The sequence below is a fragment of the Gavia stellata genome, chromosome 17 (genome assembly GCF_030936135.1).
Source record: "Gavia stellata isolate bGavSte3 chromosome 17, bGavSte3.hap2, whole genome shotgun sequence".
Lineage (NCBI taxonomy): Eukaryota > Metazoa > Chordata > Aves > Gaviiformes > Gaviidae > Gavia > Gavia stellata.
Window position 1 is genome coordinate 11,549,026 of NC_082610.1, and position 23,377 is coordinate 11,572,402.

General features: G+C 39.8%; 1 protein-coding gene across 9 annotated transcripts in view; it reads right to left on the minus strand.

Moving 5' to 3' along the window:
* Positions 1-23,377, minus strand: part of MICAL2 (microtubule associated monooxygenase, calponin and LIM domain containing 2) — an 82,604-nt gene that overhangs the window by 30,770 nt on the left and 28,457 nt on the right. For all 9 annotated transcript variants that reach the window (XM_059825841.1, XM_059825842.1, XM_059825840.1 and 6 more), the window contains exons 3-9: positions 7,461-7,668; positions 6,680-6,796; positions 5,459-5,560; positions 3,826-3,981; positions 2,778-2,878; positions 901-1,158; positions 3-118 (exon numbers count right to left, since the gene is read on the minus strand). In XM_059825841.1, coding sequence (XP_059681824.1) covers positions 3-118; positions 901-1,158; positions 2,778-2,878; positions 3,826-3,981; positions 5,459-5,560; positions 6,680-6,796; positions 7,461-7,668 — 1,058 coding nt within the window. The remainder of the gene's footprint in view (positions 1-2; positions 119-900; positions 1,159-2,777; positions 2,879-3,825; positions 3,982-5,458; positions 5,561-6,679; positions 6,797-7,460; positions 7,669-23,377) is intronic.

Sequence of the window (23,377 nt, forward strand, 5' to 3'; positions counted from 1 at the left end):
ACCGTTCAGCAAGGATTTCTAACGGGGGTTTTCCTTGAGCCCAGCTCCGCACCATCCATGCAGTATCAAAAGCAGCTAAGAAGCCTCTTGCACAGCCAGTACCCATTGGCCAGAAGGGCTGTAAGAAACATTTAATTTTAGATCCTTGTATTTCCTAAGGTCTTATTACAAAAGTAACTTGCAATGTGAATTTGGAGTCTAGGGTTTCATACGTAGAAAAGTAGCCCAGAAAGAGTTAAAATACAACATAGCCAAGTCCTGCAGTTTTTAGATGTTTCTCTCCTCCAAGTCTTAAGTAATGAAAAAGACTGCTTTCACTTTTTCTTTTCTTAACTTCTATATTTAAAAACAGATTTCTTAACTTCAAAAGGTAAAGGCTGAGAAAAAAAGTAACACTGAATACTCAAGAATCAGTCAAGGAAAAAAAGATGCCTTCTCTTCTCCTAATTTGGCTTTGAACTGATCTTTTCAAACACTTCAGGCTGTCAGCATGAGTTTAAAAAAATATTAGTTGCAACATACACTTTTCACTTCAGAAAAAGAGAACATACTAAGGCAGAGAGACTGCAATAAAAATTTGGACCAAGTTTTCCTCTGTGATGGAAGTCAGGAAAATTATACCATGCATCCAAGCTGAGGACACACAGCTCACAGTTTTCAGACAGAAATATAACTTCATAAAGCAAAACAGGATCTCAGCTAGAGACTGCCAGCCAAGCATTAGTTACGACAAACTATGGCATGAAAAAAGAAAAAGGAAAAAAACCAAACCAAACCCTATTCCAAAGAAGGTACCATTGTTTCAGGACATGTAAGAGAGGATGGTTTGTTTTGGAGGATAGATTGAATGGCTGGATTAAGGAAAAAAAAAGACTACCTGGAAGACAGTCTAAGACATACCTCAAGCAAACTATCTCCAACAAGTGCCACCAGGAGCTGATGTCTGTGCCTCTCTCTCACTAGTGCAGCATTTTCAGATGCATACATGGAAGTAAAATCAAACATAGCTACATCTGGTTGCCCATAGTGATTAATTGCAAAATCCAAGGAAGGCAGCTGGTAACTGGTTGCAAAGTCAGCAGCTTCTCTGGCGTAGGACAGCAAATTGCTCTGGTTCACATTTTCCCCGCAGAGGAGCAACTCAGTATCAATATAGTCCTGCAAGGAGACAAGCATGTAGGATTAAATACTCCAACTATCCTCTCTGGATTGGAATGTTGCAGTCTCATAGCAAGAGTGGCAACCACACATCTATTTGTTATCTCCTCCAAAAAGTTAATACACAAACATAGGTTACTGTACTACCCCGAACAGGAACTCTGTATGCCAACACTGAATAAGCAGCTTTATTTGCAATAGAATATGATAGTACCTCCCAGTTCCTCGATTATGTGTTATTTTCATAACATGACTTCCCTCCCATTAAAAGATGTTATCTTCATCACTACAATGCTTGTTTGCATGTGTGCACCCACCCCGTATCTGAAAACACACTAGAGCAGAAATACCAAATAGCAGTAACACACGGGTCTCAGCCTGAAGGTTTGACTTAACATCTCAGTAACAACACATTCAAACTTGGATTGTAGAAGCTTTTCTGTTGTTCTGGTTTGGGCTGGGGTTTTTTTTTTTTTGGCCAGTGTGGTGAAGGACCCTGCCTTTACAGGTCATCCTACTTAAAGCCAGTGATTATTAATAAGGCAGTTTCTATTTAGAGCTTAATCATGGATGAGACCCCTAATCGCAGGGATGATACCACAGAACCACTATTAGCCCAGTTGTTTTAGACAGACTGTTTTGGTTTTTTTTTCCACTCAGACCTGAGTAGGTCCACAGCTCTTGTGGTCCTGACAGGCCACAGCTGCTGCTCCTCTTCTCCAAACTCCCCACAGATCTCCTGGGACTGCCCCTACCTACAAACACCAGCCCCTCAACTCCAGGGCCCACCTCCTGTTCCCCCCACATACTGCTGGGGGCTGCCCCCCTTCCCCTCTCCTGCCCCTCCTAGGCAAGGCCAGCTGCTCTGCCCTGGGAGCCCCTGTCCTCCAAAAGGGCAGGGAATCGTGCCACTGAGCTAAGTGGTCCCACCAGAAAGTGAAGAAGCCTTCTGATAGCTCCCCACAAGTACTTCCTTTGGGAAATTATACTTGACTGTTTTGGCACTGTCTTACTTTGCAAGAAAAATTGACCTCTCTTGGGTTTCCAGGAAGAGAAATCTAAATGGTGCCAAAACGCTTTCTAGAAACAAAAGAAAATAAAACCTCTACATCTTACAGAAGGAGGAAAAAGAAAAGGAAAAAAAAAGGCCTCAAAGTCCCCAGTACCTTTGAAAGTTCAGGCCATCGTGTTTATAGCTCCTTCTATCATGTTTCACCCACTTTAGAGAATTTGCAGTTTAGCCTGGGGTGGGTTTTAAAGCTTCCTTATTTGCCTGATAAAACTGGGCATAGCTGTGCTAAATTCACCTTTAAATAAATAAGGTTTTTATTTTCTGGTGTGATGACCACACCACATATTTCCAAGGTGAGTCAAGATCCCATTTCAGCCAGTTTCAGAAATGACAAATTTAGGAAGTATTGTTTTCAGTTCTCTATAGAAACTTTGTGCTGACTGGAGGGAAAACCAAAAAAGTCAGAGTAAGCTCTAAGTGATCTGAGCTGTAATGAAGTGATCTAGTATGTCTATAAACACGCTCTATAGCATGCAACAACGTTTATGCAGATGTTCACACTTATTCTGTGCCATAAAATAGGGTTTTAGCCAGCATATTTACATACATTAATAATCACTCCTTTGTCCAGAAGACTCTGCTTTTTTGCTGTCATCACAAAATAATGAGTGCTATCTTTATAGTAAACAATATTCTCCAGGTCAATTCCTGAAAAGAGATAATACAGTTGTTATCGAGTACAGTGCGTTGTCTGCGTCATTTACTAACATGTGATTGATCCCCAAAGGTGCGTATCCTTCTTGGGATACATTCACTTTCCCAGCTGGGATGAAGCATTAGTGGATGAGATGCTATAAAACAAAACGAGAGGAGATCAGTCTTACCCCACAAGAGTTTGTCTCAGCATAATTTGAAGTTATTTAGCATCCTTTTACGGAACAGCCAGTTAACTACAGCCTTAGCAATGTTCTGAGGTAGAAAAGGGGAGCCAAGGGAACAAAGTGCTTTTTAGGTTGCTAGGGCTCTAGCATTGCGTCTAACCAGGAGTTTTGGTTTCTATTATAATAATTAAAAAAAAAAAATCAGCTGTAAATCAAGAATGGAATTGCTTGTACTGACAGTGGATGCAACTATTCTAAAACCCCTTTTCATAAAGATGTATTTCACAGTTTATAGTTTAAGTATTTATGGCAGATTCCTGTCTAGTTCTTTTCAGTTTATCATATCTACAAATCAAAAAGCAAGAATAAACTCCTCCCAGAAGGGCAGAGCCTTTTTCACAGGGTTTAAGCTGTTCAGTATGTGAACAGATACAAACAAAACAAACCATGTCTTAAGGGAAATCTCTGGGCACAGAAAATGCTCTTCTAAATTTGTTCAACATAGCAGACATTTTTACAGCTGAGAAAAATTTAAACATTAAAACAAGCTATGATGTGGCAACGCCCAAGCTAAAAAAAATATCCCAGTGTACCATAAATGGACACCTCCATCTGCAAGATTCTGACATCAACAGCATTTTATCACTAGTGTGTTTTTTTTTTATATATAACACATTTAAATGGATGTTAATCGGAATAGGAGGGTGGCTTGGCACATATAGTTCCTCTACTGCTTCTTGTATTTGGTTGTGGAAAAAATGAGGATGCACCCACCCGTTTCCTCTTTAAGGTCCTGGAAGAACTTCTGATTGAAGATGAAAGCAACACCACTAATTTCTTCTACCTTGGCTTCTGCAGTTGTATTTCTGTTTATAAAATTGGCAGTGATAGCTATAGCCAGCTTTCCACGAAACTCCTTCCTCCTGAAACCTGGTAAGCAGAGAAAAGAATTAAAAAACACTGGAAACTTCACATTGGACTTTCAGGGAGGGTCAGCTCAAGGCAGCTCAGTCTCTTTCCTATGTCTAGTCCTACACATCATCAAACAACACACCATCAGCAGATTCCATCATTCCCAAAAATTCCCTTGAATGCAAAGAGTCTTTTCTCCCCGCTTCCAGCTGCAAAACTGGAGCTGTACTACATTCAAGATAAAGTCTCATTAAAAGAAAAAAAAAAAATAACTCTGGAGAGGAACTATGGGAAGAAGTTGAACATGTGAAGAAGTTAGGGACAAACAATGACTAAAGAAGAACAGATTGGAAATAAAGCAGATCAAATTTAACACAGGGAAACATTTTTAACACGCTAAATAGCAAGTAAGATTTTCATTATATAGGTGGTAAACAGCTTATAAAAAAAAACATGAAAGAGATCAGCAGTCAAAAGCAGCAGAGAAAGATCTGAAAAACAGAAACCTCTATAACCGTGCTTAGGTGCACACACTACCAGCTATGAGGTTTTTCAAAGATACAGGAGTTGGAAAATATTCAGTGGCTTAACTGTTATATTTCCACAGTGAGACTGACTGCGAAGTTATTTGCTCTCTCACTTCATCCTAGCTTCCTCTTTTCACGAAAAAAGCCCACTAAGCCACAATCTTGCAATCACACATTCAAATTTTTCCGTCCATGTATTCCCCTTATGCATAAGTAAATTCTGAAGTAGGACAGAGGGTCCTTAGTATTTTTAGCCAACTGCAGATGACTTTTCAGTGAATACATGTATTTTCTAAGAATAAATAAATCAGCTATGAATTTGTGTCTCTGTGCTTCTTGATATGCTCTCATTATTTCATCAGAATAGATGTAATATGACAATACCAGCTTCTGTATGTAAACAATCTTCAGTGCACCAAATATTCCCTTAGATCCTGATACCACAATAACCATTAACTTCTCAACAGAGTCTGCAGCTGAGGTAAGAATAATTTCATTTTGCTGATACCTGACTATTTAAACAGTCTTGTATGCTTCTGAAGTTAAATCACCTCTATAAAAGAGCAACACCTCTGATGCCTTCATTAAATACCTGGCAGTCACAATTTAGTCATTAGTTCAAACATATAGTGCAAATTCACAGCACAACAGCAAAGACTATGCAATTGTCAGCCTCCTTAAACTTAAATCACAATACAATTACTTAACCTTGAAGCAAGCCCAATGGCGTCATGATGCAGTTTGTAGGCAATGCAGATAAAGTGCTGAGATTCAGTAATGACATTAAATGTCTTTGTTTTGATCTACAACTTAACAACAAAAGCAGAAGATATCACATAAAAATAGTTTCCACACAGACTTCAGTGGATTGAAAGGTAGCCTGTTGCTTTGTGTTCTCTTCTGACTTTCAGTCCTTCCAAAATACCCTAAAAGGCCATTAACAAGGCTAAAAGCACACATTTACCCACCTTGTAATGTGTTCCTGCGGCCATCTGCACCAATAATAACATCAAATTCATACTCTGACAAAGGGTGATCCACGGGGAGAAATTCAGCCCTCCACCCTATCTCTAAAACCACAAAGAATAAAATTTAGTCATTCTTCAGTAATAGAATGGAGAAGTGATTTCAGAGTCTGAAGAAAGGTCACTAAGACAAATCGTCCATTACTCATTCAAACGGAGCTGAACTCTGCCGTAGTCTGATGGAGGGAAGTTCTGCTGCAGGAAAAGCTACGTTCAGGCTGTATTAGCAAGGTGTCAAGCTCGTAAACTGACAATAAAAAAAAATGGAAGCCTTCATCTGGATCACCTAATACACTACACTTGCTCTCAGACCCATATCACAAGAATACGCTTATGCACTTCATTGTCACAGAAACAGCCCCACAGTGACCTTATCAGAACAGTACACATGCACAGTTACAGCAAGGAAGGGCTGGGTATAAAAAGAAGAATCATAGCATTCCACTGTCAAGTCTTCTAAATAGAAATTAAATGGAAGCATACTCACAAAGCTAAATTTAATCTTTGCATTAACACAAAGCTGATTATGTGAAAATGTTTGTATTATTCATATTTAAAATTTATATATGCTTTAACTACTTAAAACAATATATTTATTCTGTCACTATACAACCATTTAAAGAGAGATAGCATAGTATTTTAAGTAAAATTTTAAAATATCCCATTGCTACTACACCCTAAATACTAATCTTAAAAAAATAGAAAAAAAAGAATGGAGAAATCTTTTTCTATTTTGTTTAAAAATCTTGCATAAGATGGCTGATAAGACTCTGCATGCCAGTGGGCGTTGTATCAAATGTGAAAGCAAAATGAGGCCCAGGGAGCTTAATCCATCCTCAATATTTATATTATCAATCAAAAATTGTTTTTGCAAGAAGATACCAAAAAGCCACACCAAAGTCCCTACAAAGCCTCAAACGCATGCCAGAAGGCATAGTGCAGAACCTCAACTTCTCAGACCAGGTCGTATTTTAAGAATTATCAGTGCTCTGTCACAATGATACTTATCATGCCTATGACTGCGTATACCAAACCTAGATGAATAAGAAGGGCAAAACACTCCCATTTTTTTTAAACAGAGTTCAACTATCTTGAATGATTTCACATAATGCCTGACATAAAAAGAAGTTACTGTGAACAGAACTACATTATGATAAACAATACTTTGGTTTTCTTGATCTTCAGGAGGTTCCAGGACTTTCACGAATTCTATATTCACATGGATTTCAACTCCTAGTATAAGCGCAACTTTGAAGAGGATAAGTTGAAGTTGTCGAATACCTGTAGACAGCAAGTAACAAACATATATTAAATACGTAAGTAATCACAGCTGCTATCAGCATGCCACCCAACTGATATTCATTGTTAACACAAGCACGCAGCATTATTTCCCATACTGTGACGAATGCAAATGTAGCAACCACCACAGGATGTTGTTCTCTTCCGTCTCATTTTCCTCCTGCAGCACAATCTCATAAGTAATAAAACTCATTTCAGTGAGTTTCTTAGAATACTTTTTTAGAGCTTTCCTTCTTAACGATATTTAAAGGATCTGCTAACCAATATGTTGCCCATTTTAGGGTAGAAAATTTTACAGCATATTTCCCTGTAAAATATCCCACTTTTGCATATTTTCTCATTAGAGTAAGGGTTGTGTCTACCTTCGTCATATTAGAATGAATATCAATATTCTTCATACTTCATAATAAAAACCTATTGTTTAACAAATCCAGACTAACAAAAAAGCTGCTCCATAAGACTGTCATTTGTTCAACTGCCATTTTGCTTAACTGAGACCTTTTTTTTTCTCTGTGTGTGTGTGCGCACACACTCGCACATGTTTAAGGCAGATGAGCTTTCTGTCAAATCAAGAAAGTCTCCATTAATCTTTTGACCTTGGTATACACCTCTTATCTGAATAGTGTCCATGCCCTCAGATACTTACTGATGTGATCAATAGATCCTGCACAGAATTTTCCATAAAATTTTTTTGCTCCCAGTCCCCGGAGATCGTGGATTGTAAATGGCCAGAGATGCAACACATTGTTTCTTGAAAAAGTGTCCCGCTTCTCCACAATAACAACTTTGGCTCCCAGGAAAGCAAGTTCTATGGCAGTCCGCAAGCCACAGGGGCCACCTCCAATAATTAAACACTAGCAGAGAAAAGAAGGAGTCTTACACAGGGTTTTGCATTGACTTCCACACAGTTTCTAAGTTATTCTATTGGTACAACTTGATATTCAACCAGACTTATGCTACTGAGAGTGTATTCAAGTCATCTATTTAAATAAAAAAACATTCAAATTTTGTTCGCATGTAGTGTTCAGTCAATTTATACAAGAGGATAAATTGTGCTTCATGCAGACATAAAAACATCTGATAAAAAGATGTAACAGAAGAAACAGCAAAAAGCCAAATACTTTTGAGCATCTGCTTGTACATTTCTAACTCACATTTAGTGTTTCAAAAGTGCTTGCAGTAAACAGGATTACAGCTACATAAAAGGAAGGGGAAAGCAAATAAGTGGTCTTGGTGTAGGCTTTTTTTGTTTTAAAGAGGAAATTGGTGTACATTTGCTAGACTTGTTAGACAAATCTATGATAAGCCAGTAGTTTTACAGTATTACTTACTCTCTCTTTCAAGCGAGGGCATATCCTGAATATAACAGCCTAGTTCACCTACTGCTGTAAAGCAGGGCATGTCGAGAGAAGTCACACAACTTGTCCTGCTTCACCAGAGCCGGGGAACTCAGCCTGTCCTACGCCATTTCACCCAGCGGTCACCATCCTTACCTTCAGGACAATCACATTTTAGGAGCTTAAAGCTAAGTTTCGGCATCCTCAGAAGAACTGCTTCAGAAATGATTACAGAGAATTCTCGCCCAAATTTTAGTTGACAGCTGCAAGTTTTCACAGACTAACAAGCAAAGGATTTCCAGAAAGCAAACTAATTAAAACCCAAGCATATCTAATACTTACATTTTCCTGAATGATTACTAAAAACTGATTAGAAACAGTCTTATAGCTGGACAACATTGCTGTTCCACACCTCCCCCCAAACCACCGCCCCCCCCAACTCCCCCAAAACACACACAGACTTCACAAAACCTATGCCATCAGTTCAAGCACCAGGCTCGGGCAGGGAGAGAGGAGGTGGGACTGAGCAGAGGGGAGAGCTCTGGCTGCGAGGCCAAGCTGTGCTGTGTTGCAAATCCAAAACCATTATCTCACACACCAGACATGCTCCTGTGCGTCCCGCACACATAGCCAGACAGTGATTACGGTTTCAAAGGAAGCACGGACTGTATCTGGAGGCTTATTGGATACCAGTCTGGTTCCCATTACATTTCAGTTTCATAAAATAGAGTCATTTATTTATTTTGGTTTGTTCATAATTTGTTTTCAGATTTAACAACTTAAGCAAAAATTATCTGGTGCTGACTTTTGTCCATGACTTTTGCCCAACCCAATCGTAAAAGTGCAAAAAATTTTTTTAAATTGAATAAATAATTTGAATAAATTCCCACTGAAAGAAGAGCTCCTGTGAGGTGCTTTTGCTTTGCTTTAGCCACGTGTTTTCTTAACTAGAGATATTAAATAAGTTACAGTTAGGTTGTTGCATTAGCCACTTGGTTTTTTTCCTCTTAAAAGAACATATTTAATTCATAATTTCAGAAGAACACTCCTCACTGCATGCTAAATATTAAGAAAACTTCAACAGATGTAATTGTATAAAGGAAGAAAATAGAGTGCAGATGTTATCCTGACAGAAGAGGATCACTGACGGAGTCTGGGTCAGCTCTTTTCTGCACATGCTTCTTGTGATTAACATGGGAACTCTGAGCTCTGACAAGTGACTGCCTTCACAGCTACACAGTTTTCCAGTAATGTTTAGCAAGCAGTTAGAAACATTTTACAAACAAAGACTACACATGGTTTTATAAGGTGGGGTTGTATTTTTGGCTAACAAACTGTATTATAAATAAATAAATGCAACTTTTTTAAAAAAAGCAGTCTTTTGAGATTTAGTCATAGTGGATCCTGCCAAGTAATAAAACCCACACAGAAAACGCTGTTAGTTCCTCCTGGTGCTCTGCAATATAGTATGTTAAAATTTTAAGGAGGATTCTGCTCTCTCCCCTCCTCCTATCACGACTGACAAAATATCTTCCTAATTGCCTAGAGACACTGTGAAAAATGGTTGTATATTTGCCATCATCCATGGTTACCTTCCATAAACATATTTATTTATGTCTCAGAACTATTTGTTCTTTGATTTATTAAGGATGCTTCCTGCTGGTATAGAGCTTACTCTTGGCACTTTATCATTTTTTTTTTGAAACTTCTGGGGTCAAAACCAGCACAAAACCCTTGCAAAGATAATGCTTACTGTGTTTATGTTCTTACCTTTATTAAGTATGGAAAGGGACCGTACCACTGTCCTGTCCCTGCCCTCCCTTCCTAGCTCTCTGCTTGCAAACGAAGTCACAGGAGAAACCTTCTTGTAGTCAGCCTAGAACAAACCTTGAATGGCTTCCTATTTTCACCTCCTGTTACCCCAGTCTCCTGGCTCATCAGGGACTGCTTTTGAAATGAATTTCCTGCAATTTAACTCAGATCGTGACAACTGACATCGCATAAGGAAACCTCGAACTATCAAACCTGAAATGTAACAAACGGGGTTGGAGAAATGCCAACCATTTCTTGACATCCACATCATCATTCACGGCTCAACTGCCTTTTAATGGTGCCAGATCATGTCCTAAAAAGGTAAAGGGTAACTTGACTTTTCAAAGCATCTTCCGCAAGTTATTCAAAGTAACGGTTGCTGAAGAGGACTGACAAGGAGCTTTTGTGTATTTCTTGTTCAGGCTGGAAATGAAGGGAGAAAGACTTATATGGAGTACAGGGCAGCCTATCCAAAAATAAGATCACAACTAGACTTCTGTGACCTGCCTGAAGAATCAGTATCACATTGGATGTCACATCCTATTTTACTACCGAGAGTACACCATGTTAGTGCAGGACAGCAATACTGACAGAAGGCATTTTTCTGAGTAAAATCCTCATAGTATAAAGGGCTGATCTTCTGCCTGCAAATGTATGTAAATACTTCCTGTCAAATGAGAAGCTTCATTAAATTTAATACACTCCCCAAGAACAGCAACTACATTACAAGACAGGAGCAGGCAAAAGTACAGAAAGAATAAATGAGGATGAAGAAAACAACACAGTTATGTATTCATATGGCAGATTAAAGCACGTGATTTTTAAAACACCACGTTTCCTCCTTTATGAAAATAATTTATCTTTGCACATATTTCATCCAAAGATCTTATAAATGCTTAAAATATTGAGCAGACATCCTCTAGAAGAGGAAATGCACACACTGAGAAAAGGAGCCGTGACAAGGACTCCGACCAGGCCATTCCCTGGCCCTGACCCTCACGACAGACCAGCACTGCACCCACGAGTTCCCCAGCCAAGGGGAGAAAAGCCGGGTGCCGCGAACGCCCTGCACGCACCCAGACAGTGGCTTGCCCCACACGGGCACACCTACACTCCATCACCTCATCAGCAACAGGACCATGTAAGGTTACGTACATCAAATTTCCAGCACCAAACTCCAGCTACACAGTAGTACTGAGGCGGCTGCCCATAAACACTAACTCCTACAAGCAGCAGTCACTATAAGTATTTTTCATGAGAACTTTATGTGAGCTAAATTAATCTACTCTTCTTGCAATCATTCCTGGATATGAATGATACTAATTACGATAAATGCAACAATGAAAATTTTACACTTACGATATAAATTATCATAAGTAAATGGACATGCTGGTTTGAGTTAAACTTCTGCAAGAGCATTTTTAGAATACCAGTTACAAAATTCCCATTGAAGAGGACTAATGCAAGTTTACAGGCCAGTAATACTTGCCTAGTGACAAACTTAGGACTATTTCAGTTTAAAATTATAAATATGAAGTAAAGCATGGAAATTTTTGTACTTCAAAATAAAACACTAATAATCCCATGAACACTTTACAAAAGTTGTCTACTTAAGCTGCTGTGTAAATGCTATGTTTCTACAGTAGTGTTAAAAAGTACTGTACTTTTCCCTAAAAGATAATTATTTGTTTCTGTAAAAATCTTGTCCCACACTATAACCAAGCACACCACTCATTGCATTATTTATCTTCAGACTGAAATAGAGCAGAAACTTCATGGGTTTTTTTTCCCGGTACAATTAAAAGATATCAGAAAGTTTCACTTGTAATTATATAAACATACACAGCATTTGGTAAGTCTCATAAGCTCAATTCTACTCAAAGGTCAATCTGACTGTAAGAGATGCTACTTTCCCTCTATTAGTATGTTTAAGAATGGCAGTGCCTTGAAAATCTCCAGAAAACATTTCTACACTAATAAGAGCACTTAGCGCTGAGCTAAATGGCATGACTTTTGTGCCAGGCGCAGGTTTTCGATATGATCTCCTGTATATAATGTACAAATAGAGGGATGTGAAGTAGAGGCCTCTTGCAACCCCTCCTGTCCCCCACTATTAAATCGGCAGCCTGTAAATCCAGACACCTATATCCCATTCTGGAAAAACCATATGCAGTTTAACAGCTGAGAATTTGCAGAACGCCTCCATTGGTTTTCACACAGTAAAGTAAGCTTACAGAAACAACTGAGGTTTTGAGAGAAAGGAGGGAGAGAGCAAGAATACTAGCACCATGTTTCACAAAAACCAAAGTAATACTCCACAATGACCTAGTCACAAAAATCTCATCCACTTTAATAATTGAAAGGCAGAATCTACTCACTGACTTGGAAAAATGTAAAAAAAAAATTAGCTCTCGGCATTTACATGCTCATAGTCAAGGAATCTACCAGTTGGTAGCAGCATGTGGGTGGGCGATGCAACCAAACAGCACCTCTTTGCACAGTTAAGAATAGACAAATCCCATTGTAGCTCAATGCATTACACTGTTATTGTCCAACTTTAAATCCTTCACTCCTCTTCTGCCCAAGGTACCCAACCATTAAATTAGTCCTGGAAAATAAAAGTGTGTTCAATTATGATCCACTCTCCATATGCTCTTGGGATGAAGACAAAAGCTACAATCACTCCAGGAATTCAAGATTTTCTCATTTCTGCCTTTCAGTTGTTTTGGAGGTGAAAAAGAGGAGATTAATTTTAGACTCTATATCAACAGCAAATGGATAGACACAGACACCCTTCATCGTCCTAAGGCACACTAAGTCAGAAGCACCACTTCTACTCTTTGGTGGAAATGCCCCCCCACACACTTATGAAAAAAAATAGTGAAAACCATCTGCCTAAGTTATTTAACTTCCTTTAGCTTATACGTAATATTTACCCAAATCACCAACTGGAAATCAAAACCTGTAAGAATGGATCATGCTGCTAGAAACGAGCACCAAGGGGTGGCTTTCCCCCCACGCCTCGAAGCCGCTGTCTGGTGCTGCAGGTGCCCCCAGCGGCTGCGGGCCTCCCCACACAGTGATAGGAGGCTCTGCCTGTGCCCAGACAGCCTGCAGGACACAGAGGGACAGAATGCTCTGCCTTTCCATGGCAAACTCTCTTCCATCATTTGCTCTGGGCCTCAGGTGCATCCATTTCCACAGTCACCAGATCTGGATTTCACACCAGCCCTGGCCTTCATGCAACGTCCAAAGCAATGGGGATGCACCAAGGATTAATTTGACTGACTCCACAGGATTACGTCCTACATGGATTTGGGCAAGTGTTTATTCGTGATAGAGCTGAATATGAGACAACATGAGATAGGCACGAAATGTAATGAAACAACACATTTTCTGGATCAGCAATGACTGTTTCCCTGGAAAGGCTCCAAAGAGAAACAGCTGCATAAGCAGCTAAGGCAGACGGCTACCAGAAGCTGCAGCGGGAAGCTCTCTCCACCACAGCGCTTTTCACTTCATCCCCTTTACTAGACATGAAAATGCTTCTGGCAAAAATAGGACTGCTCAGTAGGACATTCCTGACTTACTGACTTACAGTTCATCTCACATTTGTAGTCTCAGATTTTATCACATAAATTCATTGACAGCCACTGGATACAACAGTGCAGTCAAATGTACCCTGAATCCACTAAATAGTCAATATAGTTTTTGAAGTTTGAAACATTATCATTTAAGTCACTGAAAAATAAAATTCTATATGCCACTTCAGACAACATTAAAAATATCAAGAGCTAAAGCTTTATTAAAAAAAAATACAAAAAAGAAAAAAAGGTTAAGCTCCCAATAGGCATGATGCATTTTGTCAATTTAAGATGGGAGTCTAATCTTGCTACAGCCCTGGTCTACCAAAGCACTTTGATATATGGTTGCTCCCCTAAACTCAACAACCCTATTCAGGTACTCGCTGTTTCTCTAGACAAAGACCCCTGTACAAAGCACTTGTCATCTCCTTTTCTACAAACCAGCCCAGCCACTGGCGCCAACGAAGAATCACAGAATCACTAAGGTTGGAAAAGATCTGTAAGATCATCAAGTCCAACACCACCATGCCCACTAAACCATTTCCCGCAATGCCACATCCACACATTCCCTGAACACCTAATGGGTTGCTACAAAATAGCTCGGTTACCACATACATTAGAGCTACATAGCGCTCTCTTGCCAGTAACACGCCTTGCATAGAATGAGATGCTTGTAGTCATTGCCTGTTGCCTGACTTGTTGAATGCTGCCGTACCTATACAACTGGTTTTACCAAAAGGTAACAGAACATGACCCTGTCAAGAATGGTGATGATAACTGTAGCTAAAATATGGCAGTGATTTGGAAGGTGTCCATTCGACTACATACATATATAGAAAAGGGACAATGCCAACCTAAAACAAGAATTCTTTTCTTTATTTTTAGAAAGAGGCCAGATACCGAAACATACACGCAAAATTTCTGTGGTTAACAGATCTATACTACACACAAATACTGAAAGAAAAAAAAAAATAATTCTTCCATCAAAGGAAGAGGGAAGAAAAGGTATAGGAGTTAATTAAACTCACCCTACAAAAATTAAGTAATCTTTAAAAGCATGTTTTCCTCTATTATACTATCTTTTATGAGCTCCTTATAAAATTAGTAAGGTTAAAAATGTTTCATTTAACAAAAATAATATTCAGTTAAATGTATTTTAATGACAGGTCCTAACTCTCCAAAGGGTTATGTGAACACTACTTAAATGCACTACAGATAGTTCCAAAGTCTACCTTAAAATATTATTAAGACTAGCTGGATCTTGCTGAACAGACATTTTAGAGAGTGAACACCACATAAAAACTACTGTTGGGGAAGTTCAAAGGCAGCTGGGAACAGTGAGGCTCACACACCCCTAATTGCCACCGACCGCAGCAACAAAACCCTGTCCCGGTGCAGGAAGTGCAACATGACGAGTCCATTTCTGCTTTTGATCCCACTCAGTATTTTACCCTTTGTACCCCCAGCTGAGCACCTCAGAAATATGCAGTTTTGTCATGTCCTGCCAAAAGCAACCATATCAGCAATTGGCAAAAATGGAGACATGGTTATTTTTCTTCCTGAAAGACTAACGCGGATTTGAGGCTACTGTCCTGGTTTCAGCTGGGATGGAGTTAATTTTCTTCCTAGTAGCTGGTATAGTACCATGCTTTGGATTTAGGATGAGAATAATGTTGATAATACACTGATGTTTCAGTTGTTGGTGAGCAGTGCTTACACTAAGTCAAGGACTTTTCACCTTCTCACGCTGCCCTACCAGGTGCACAAGAAGCTGGGAGGGGACACGACCAGGACAGCTGACCCAAACTGGCCAAAGGGATATTCCATACCATATGACATCATGCTGAACAAAAGTGGGGGGCACGGCCGCTGCTTGGGAATAGGCTGGGCATCTGTTAGCAAGTGGTGAGCAATTGCACTGTGCGTCACTTGTTCTGTACGGTCTTTCATCATTATTATTTTCTTCCTTTTCTGTCCCATTAAACTGTTTTTATCTCAACCCACGAGTTTTACTTTTTCTCCAATTCTCTCCCTCAACCCACTGGGGTGAGTGGCTGCGTGATGCTTAATTGCCAGCTAGGGTTAAACCACACCTACTACCTAATCTAGGCTGATTTTGGACAGAGCTCCTTCCCCGGCATTTGTGCCCTGCAGTTGCTGCACACGCAGCTGGATGCGGCACAATCCAGGGATCAGAGGATCTATCTTTATTGCCCTCCTGTTTTATTTGGTCAAAATGCCAGAAGTGAAACATTAGTACATTTATTGCATTCGTTTGGCTCATCTTTACTAGGATTATTTTTCTCTTTTTTGGAAGATAAGCTTCTGCATGGAAAAAACCACGTGCCTTCATTTTTCCTGGATGAATTTGGACACACTTGTCCATCCATCCTCTCTGTCTCTCAGATATATGTACTAATATTAGATTTGCATATAAAAACCTTTTCATGGTTTGAAATTAAAACAATGGTATGAAAGACATCTGAAACAGTCTGCTATGCAACACATTAAAGAAAGGCTGTATGCACTCTGTGTGCTAGAAGTTCAAGGGTTCCTTTGTGGGTACACCAAAGCTGTCAGGACTTTGTTATTTGGAGCTTTTCTGAAGAGCTCTCTTAGGCAGCATTGGTCATATTTAAATGTGTTGACTTGATCTCAGAGCTTTTATAACAATTTACAAAAATAAATCTTAAAAAATTGCAATTGGTAGACATAATACAGAAAAGTATCTCTAGAAACTTTCAGTTGCCCTGCACCACAGCTAGTTATCTGAAGAAAACCTGCACATCATCTGACAAGAAATATTACACTATTTTTAATAGATTATCCACCAGAAATCAGGCAAGTGGTTTAATCCAAAAATCTCCTCAAATAAAGCACAAAATAAACCTGTTGCCATCCTTTGGAATTAAGAGCATATTTGCTGTTTTCTTACCTGTCTTTCATTGTAATCAAAACCGGGGGGGGGGGGGGGGGGGGGCAAAAAACACAACACACCCAAAAACCAGAAGAGATTGTCTTTCTTTTGGCCAGCTGCTTAAACAATCAAAGTGAAAACAAGATAAACCTTGCAGAAAGAATGTTGCCCGACTATCCCAGTCATTAATATGGTTGGCAGCATTTAAGTACCTTGCCTTTTTTTTTGTAGGCTTATGCCTGTCATACTGAGATAATGCTTTAAGGCTATCCTTAAAAACTTGGCAAAAAAAAACCCAAAACAAAACAATATATCCACAAGTAGAGAACTGGTAAACAGAGATGAAGAAACAAAGGCACCAAGAGCCTCACCTCTGAGCACAGCAGGGACTAAGCAGAGACCAAGCCTCAAGTCTTGGAAGCCTTGTGAGTAGTGACACTCATAAGATTGCAATTGCAAGAAAATAATTAATTGTCCATACGGTTTCAGGGGCAAGGGCTGACCAGCCAGTAGAAGACTTGTCTACAGACCCAGAGGAAGGGATTTGTCATGCTTTATGGCATCCAAAGCATGCAGGCAAGTTGGTCAACAACCATGGCTTTGCTACAGGAAGAATTTGGTAATATGCTTTAAAAACAAAATAAAAATAGCACTATTGCTACAGCTTGGTCTGCCTATGGAGATGAAATACTACACTGAACCTAAAATTTTTAACTAAACAACAATAATTACAACAATATAATAAATCAGCTAAGCCTCCCCTTAGAAACTGGCTTTTTAAAGTAAGTGGTAAGTCAAGTTATTTCAAGGTCATTTCACAGAATATTATTTTAAAATATGTTCTAAAATACATTTTTATATTAGGTGAATTATTAACCAACACCCAATTAAGACACGGCTTTTAGAAGCCAGTACTGGGTAAATGAGCTCATACAGAACTAGCCATCAAGTCTGAGTCAGAATCCCAATTTTTAAATTATTATTTATTTATTTTTAAAGAGCGGAATCATTTAATCCCATCAATGCTAACTTTCCTAAGCAGAATGACTGTACAGTAGAGTACAGCAGCTATAGCTGAGCTGAAAACGCAATGCTGTACAAGGCAGCAGCAATTCTGGGCTTTTGGGGTCTATTTTCTTCCAGCTCCTCACGCTGTCTTCAAAGCCACTGCATTTTCCAGTGCTAGCATTCACAACCACTTAACTAGTAAAGCCAAATACAGCTCCAAAGAGCTATAACCTCATTTTTTTCCAGTTTATTTAACTGGTCACTTGCACATACAAGTTTACCATAGGTAGGCAATGCTTTTACTTTTCACATTTTTATTCACAATTCAAAAACACTAGGAACTGACCAACCAGCACCTCTTAGCAATATGGCATCCAACAGTGTCAGCAAGCAAGATGTACTTGAACAATTCAAACAACTACAAAACGTATCTTTAGTGTAACATTTTTAGGAAGATTTCTGATAGCAGGGAAAGTTAACAGCACCCATACAGAACTCACAAGCCAGGCTGCTGGCAGCATATCACACAACGGAAATTAGATTTCAGCACCTCTAGTTCTTATTTCCAAAACCTTTTTGGCTGAAAACAAAGAAGGTACATAACAGACCTTATTACTGAAGGGAAGAGTCTTGAAAAATAAAAGTAAATATAAAAATGGTGAAAAAATGTGAAAAGGAACATGCTTCAAAGAGAGGGGCAGAGAGTTGAAGACAAAATTGGGCAGCAAATTGCACATCAGGAGGTATAATAGTCTCTTTTACACCAACATCCAACACAAGAGAAGGGAAATAAACATACATAGAAGATCAGTGTTTATTTACACTGCCACGTATTAATGACTCTGTTTTCACATTCCAGCCAGGGTGAAATTCAGACAGAGGCACCTGCCTCAACAACACCGGCTGCGCTCGTTCTGCCACTATCAGGGCTGCATCTGGGCTGACAAGCAGTGAACTTCCTACCCCAGATGCCTACAGCCAAGCAGGCCAGCCCAGCCCTTGCAGCCCCGCCACCGGCCAGGCAGGCAGCGAGCAGCCCCAGTGGCAACCCCACCGGTCATAACAGCTCTCACCTGCCAGGAAAGGCTTCCTACCATATGCAATTATTTCCTACCTCGCTAAAAAAACAAACAAACATGCGAAAAAGGAAAATAAAAAAATCTGAAATAAATGCCTTTGCTTTCCACCAAGCACTTGCTGATCAGCCTAACTTGTTATTAATGATCTGGGTGTGTAGTCCTTGGCAGGAAGCTCACTACCATCTCTTGCAATGTTGTCTAATCTGAGTTGCAATTTACCCTGAGGCAGTTGTTTTATCTGAATTGTAAATCCAGCAAGGATGGCAGAGAGTACAGGCAGGATGGGGAGGCGGACACCAATCAGAAAGGAGTATTTGCTGTTGCACAGGTCCTTTTAAAGCTGCTCTTGTAACTCATTCAAAGGGGCAGTGGAAGTAAGCAACACAAGACTAATTCAAAGTGTGGCATAACCACATGGTTCTTTCTAAGTTAGCATCTTAGTCAAATGAACAAATCCAGAGAGTGATGCAAGACAAGCGAGGCAGTATCTCTAGGTTGGTTTCTTAAGCAGAAACAGGCAGGACCTTGGGAAACACAAGCTGTTTTTCAGGGCTGAATTAGAAGCAGCAAATGTCCAAGGCAAAATGCAGACTTTTGAAAAACTAATCAGAATTTGATCTAGCAGTGTTAAACAGACTATTAGGGAGAAGGTGAAATGAGTAACAGTTCTGATTGTGCTCCAGATAATTATGTAGCGTTCCTCTTTGGGTCTTCCCTAACATAGGTTAGGTGAAGGTATTTAAGCCTATCCTACAGGTCACATTCTCTAAAGCTCTGACCATTCTTGCTGCTCTGCTCTGGACTTGCTCTAGTTTAACTGCCACTTGCCTGTAACACGTGCTCCTAACTAGGCAAAATATTTTAGCCGGGGTTTCACCTGCACCAACTAGATGGGAAGGAAACCACCCCAGTCCCTGACACACCACAGGCCTCCTCGGACAGGCTCCCAGAATCAGCTCCGCTTGGGTTAGCATTACACCCTATGGATGCAGGCTCGGTGTGTGGTCCATTGCAAGGACCAGATCATTTTCTGCAGCATATTCCCAGTTTTCTCTGGGTGTTGCACTCCTTCATTAAAAGGGTCAAATTTTCCAGTAGCTTTTAGAAATTTTATCCTCTTGATCTCAGACTAATTTTTTAAACCTTTCAAGATTTAAAAAATTCTAATCCTGCATTTCAAAGCACTTGCAGCTCATTTCAGTTTGGTTACATCTGCACCTCCTCAATCCAGCACCCAAATTTTTAATAAGTATGACAAGTACCAGCCTCCAACAGGAATCACTGAAGTCCCACCTAATGCATTTCCCCAATCTGGCAGCAAACTATTGCTAGCACCACTGTAAGTACAGTTCTTTAGCTGCCCGTCTGACATAATTTAATGTAAAACATATTCACAAGTTTGCTTGTTAAAGCAAGGGCTCTATGAGGGTCAAGTCAGAATTGCAACTTCTGCTTCCGTCAGACATGCTGGGCCAACTTCATTATAAAGGAGGAAGATACCTATATCCGGCTGGAGCGTTCGCAATCAATGCAAGATGTCATCATTACCCTCTTCGTCCCTCAAGCCTCATCTCCCAGTATACTGTATAACAGACCCATAGCTCATATGTATTTCTAATTTAAAACTTCTGTGGATATGAAGTAAAGCTCTTATGTTAGCTGAAATGATATAATGCTTGTTCTTCTCTTTGCCATCACCCAGGACCCAGAACGAAACCAAGGCCCATTTGGGTACCTGCCAAGACTCTCACAGGTCAGGAAGATTTGAAGCAAAACATGGCCAGCTGCCAGGACAACAGCTCTCAGTTGCAAAGGCTTTTTCACCATGAAAACACATGGTTCTCCCCCCGCCAGGTTTGTTTCAAAATACAGCTTAAAGTCACCCAAACATTCCCGGCATGAGGAAAAGGTTAAAAGACTGAAGAATTAGAAAATGATAATAATGTCATATGATGGTATAAACTCGGGTTATTTTTCAAGAAGCAGTTTTCATCAGATACAGAGGTTAAGACAGACACAAATATCCTAGAGACCTGAAACTGCAAACAGGTGTCTATGTTAGTTTGCAGAAACCTGGCTGCTTGCATACACAAACAGATTTTGTGCATAAATGTAGACATATTAGGGAATGTGGGAATTTTGAGAACTGACTGACACAAAATAATCCACCTTGAAACACTGTAGCAGAGAAAGTAAGGCAAATTAACCCAATTTCAAGGGCATTAAAGGGGAATTTCTACTTTGTCATGACAACAGATCCCAGTTAAACTTTTTTTGACCACAACTCCATCACTGTTAAGGCTTTTTAGAGAGAAAATATAAATAGAAATTCTGTTATTTGCTTAAGACAATCAGCTTCTACTAAAATGTTTTCCATTTTCACTTCTTATACATCATCTCTTAGAACTGTGGTATTTTACATTCCACCAAAAGTGTAATAAAAGCAATCTGCACAAATGCCTAAAACAGCAAATAATGTAGAATTAGATTTGTCAGCAGAAGAGAAAAGAGAGCAACCACATCTCCAAAACTCGAGTTCTCAGGACAGACATAAGAACCTCAGGAAGGACCTGAACTGTAAGAGACAGGAAATTGCCTTATTGTCTGAAATCTGGGTTTTAGCAGCCAAGTGTTTAATCACTTCTTGGTAGCAAAACTTATGTATTTCCTCACTTATCAGTACACAAATATCACCAAAGCGAAGCTGGAAACGTAGCTAACAACAAACCCGTAACAACCACATCTGGCACTGTGGGGGCCTCTCCGAAGCCAGGAGACAGGCCTGACCCGCGCACAGCGGCAGCAGGGGCTGCGCGCCGGGGGCCACGCAGGAGCCCCCTCGCCCCACGCACACACCCCACCCGACCCAGCGGACGGACACACAGCCCTGCTGCTTCACAGTCAAACCCAAAAGCACTACAAAGCCACAGTTACGGGAACACGCCCTGTCGTAACCTTTTGTTTCACTCAAACTTAATTAAGCCACTTGTGGTGACAATAGTAGTGCTTTGTGTGAAAGTAACTGGGTGTCACTCCCTGTGGGAATCTTTATGAAATATCTAGGAAACCAGGTCAGGGTGGGACAGTTCCCTTCTGTCGATTACTTGCAAAGCCATTAAGCAAGGGACAGAGAAACAGCACAGTGCTGTTGAAGTACTAATGTAAAGCTACCGTTATCTTGCAAGCCAAAAATTTTACAATTCCCAAATGCCTGAAGAAGTCTTATTTAGGCTGTCTGATTATGTTACCTTGGCTGGGCTTTATTGCTTTTCATGACTGATAAAGCTGAAAAATGGTGTGTTTGTGGAAACGTCTGTAGGATAATAAAAATAAAGTGATTTCATTACCAAATCACATGCCAAACATTTGCTTTTGCTGATGTAATTTGGCCCAATATCAGTTTAAAACACAGCTCAAAGAGTCAAATGCTTTGTTTTGTTTTCAAAGAACCCTGTCTGCTGTGTGTCCTGTCATCACCTGAGCTTCTCCCCGTACCCTCTCTAAAAATCCTTAGAGAAATGAATGCAGAGACAATGTTCAACAACTGTGGTTTCACTGCATGTTCATAGGTGATTTGCTGCTTCTCCCCTCGTCTCAAACAAATCTTCCTTATCACTCATTCCTATTACTCCCATATCGTCTACTACTTTGAAGTAACTCTGTAAAAGTTACTTATTAAAATTCTTAAAAATAAGTTTACAATGGAAATCCAGTGCAAGGCTTTAGGTGCCCTGTCCTAAAAGGCAAAAGCAAAGAAGCATAGATATCAAAATAAACAGCTTGTCTTTCAAGGGTACCAAACACACCTAGATGCCACCAAAAAGTTCAGTAGAATATGTGGCCCTTAATACCCCCAACACCTCAATAGGTTCTGGATTCTGCTATCCAAGCACTGTGTGTCTAGATTTAAAAAAAAAAAAAGCGCAGCTGAATGTCTTCTTGTGAAAAGTCAGAACCTTTCATTCACTAAACTTCCTCTAAATATGGTACTCAACTTCTAGTTTCAAGCTTTATGACCTTCACAGGAATGCATTTTTATTATAATAAAAGAATTAGCAATACTATCTAATACATCTAAGGTAAGTTTGGTGTGTTTGTTATAAACCTAGATTATCAGGTTTGGAAATCTCCCCATTTCAATTATTATTTTGAAGAGATTAGTATGTCCAGCAAAAAGGATGTGCCATCTGGATAGTCGCTCTTTGTAGAATAAACAGGTTAAAGTTTTCATTATAGTAAGGATATTTTTGAGTTGGAGCACAACTGGCATTCCCTTCTTTCATCTTACAATTCAATTACCCTCTTAAAAAACCAAATATTTGTCTCGAGGGACACAATCAATCCACAATGCTTGAACACACAAGCTCACTGGCTTCTGTACCAGTATATACAGCACAGGAGAAACCTGGCTGAAAACTTGAGTTGCCTTTGAAAGATCAACAAATGCCAGCGCTTCAGGAGGAAATTTAGCCGCAATACCAGCAGGTTTATACATGCTGGATGATTTGCTTAATTAAGAGACAACTATTTGTTTAGCACTACAGAGGAAGGTGGAGAGAGGGGAGAGGAAGACATCTAGAAGCCAACCTGCCTCATTCACTATGAGGGGCAAGACTGCAGATTCAGATGTTTGTAAACAACTGAGGACTGGTAGGAAGCCAATTTCTACCTAATAACAAGGAGAGAGACCTGGTATCCACTCCTCATCCTGCTGATTACCCTACGGCTACGTAACGTGGCAGCACCTCTCCCTTTCTCAACTCTGTGGGAAGGAGAGCACCAGACGAAGTAAGTTTTATTAACTCCCAAAGCATTCATTTGACAGT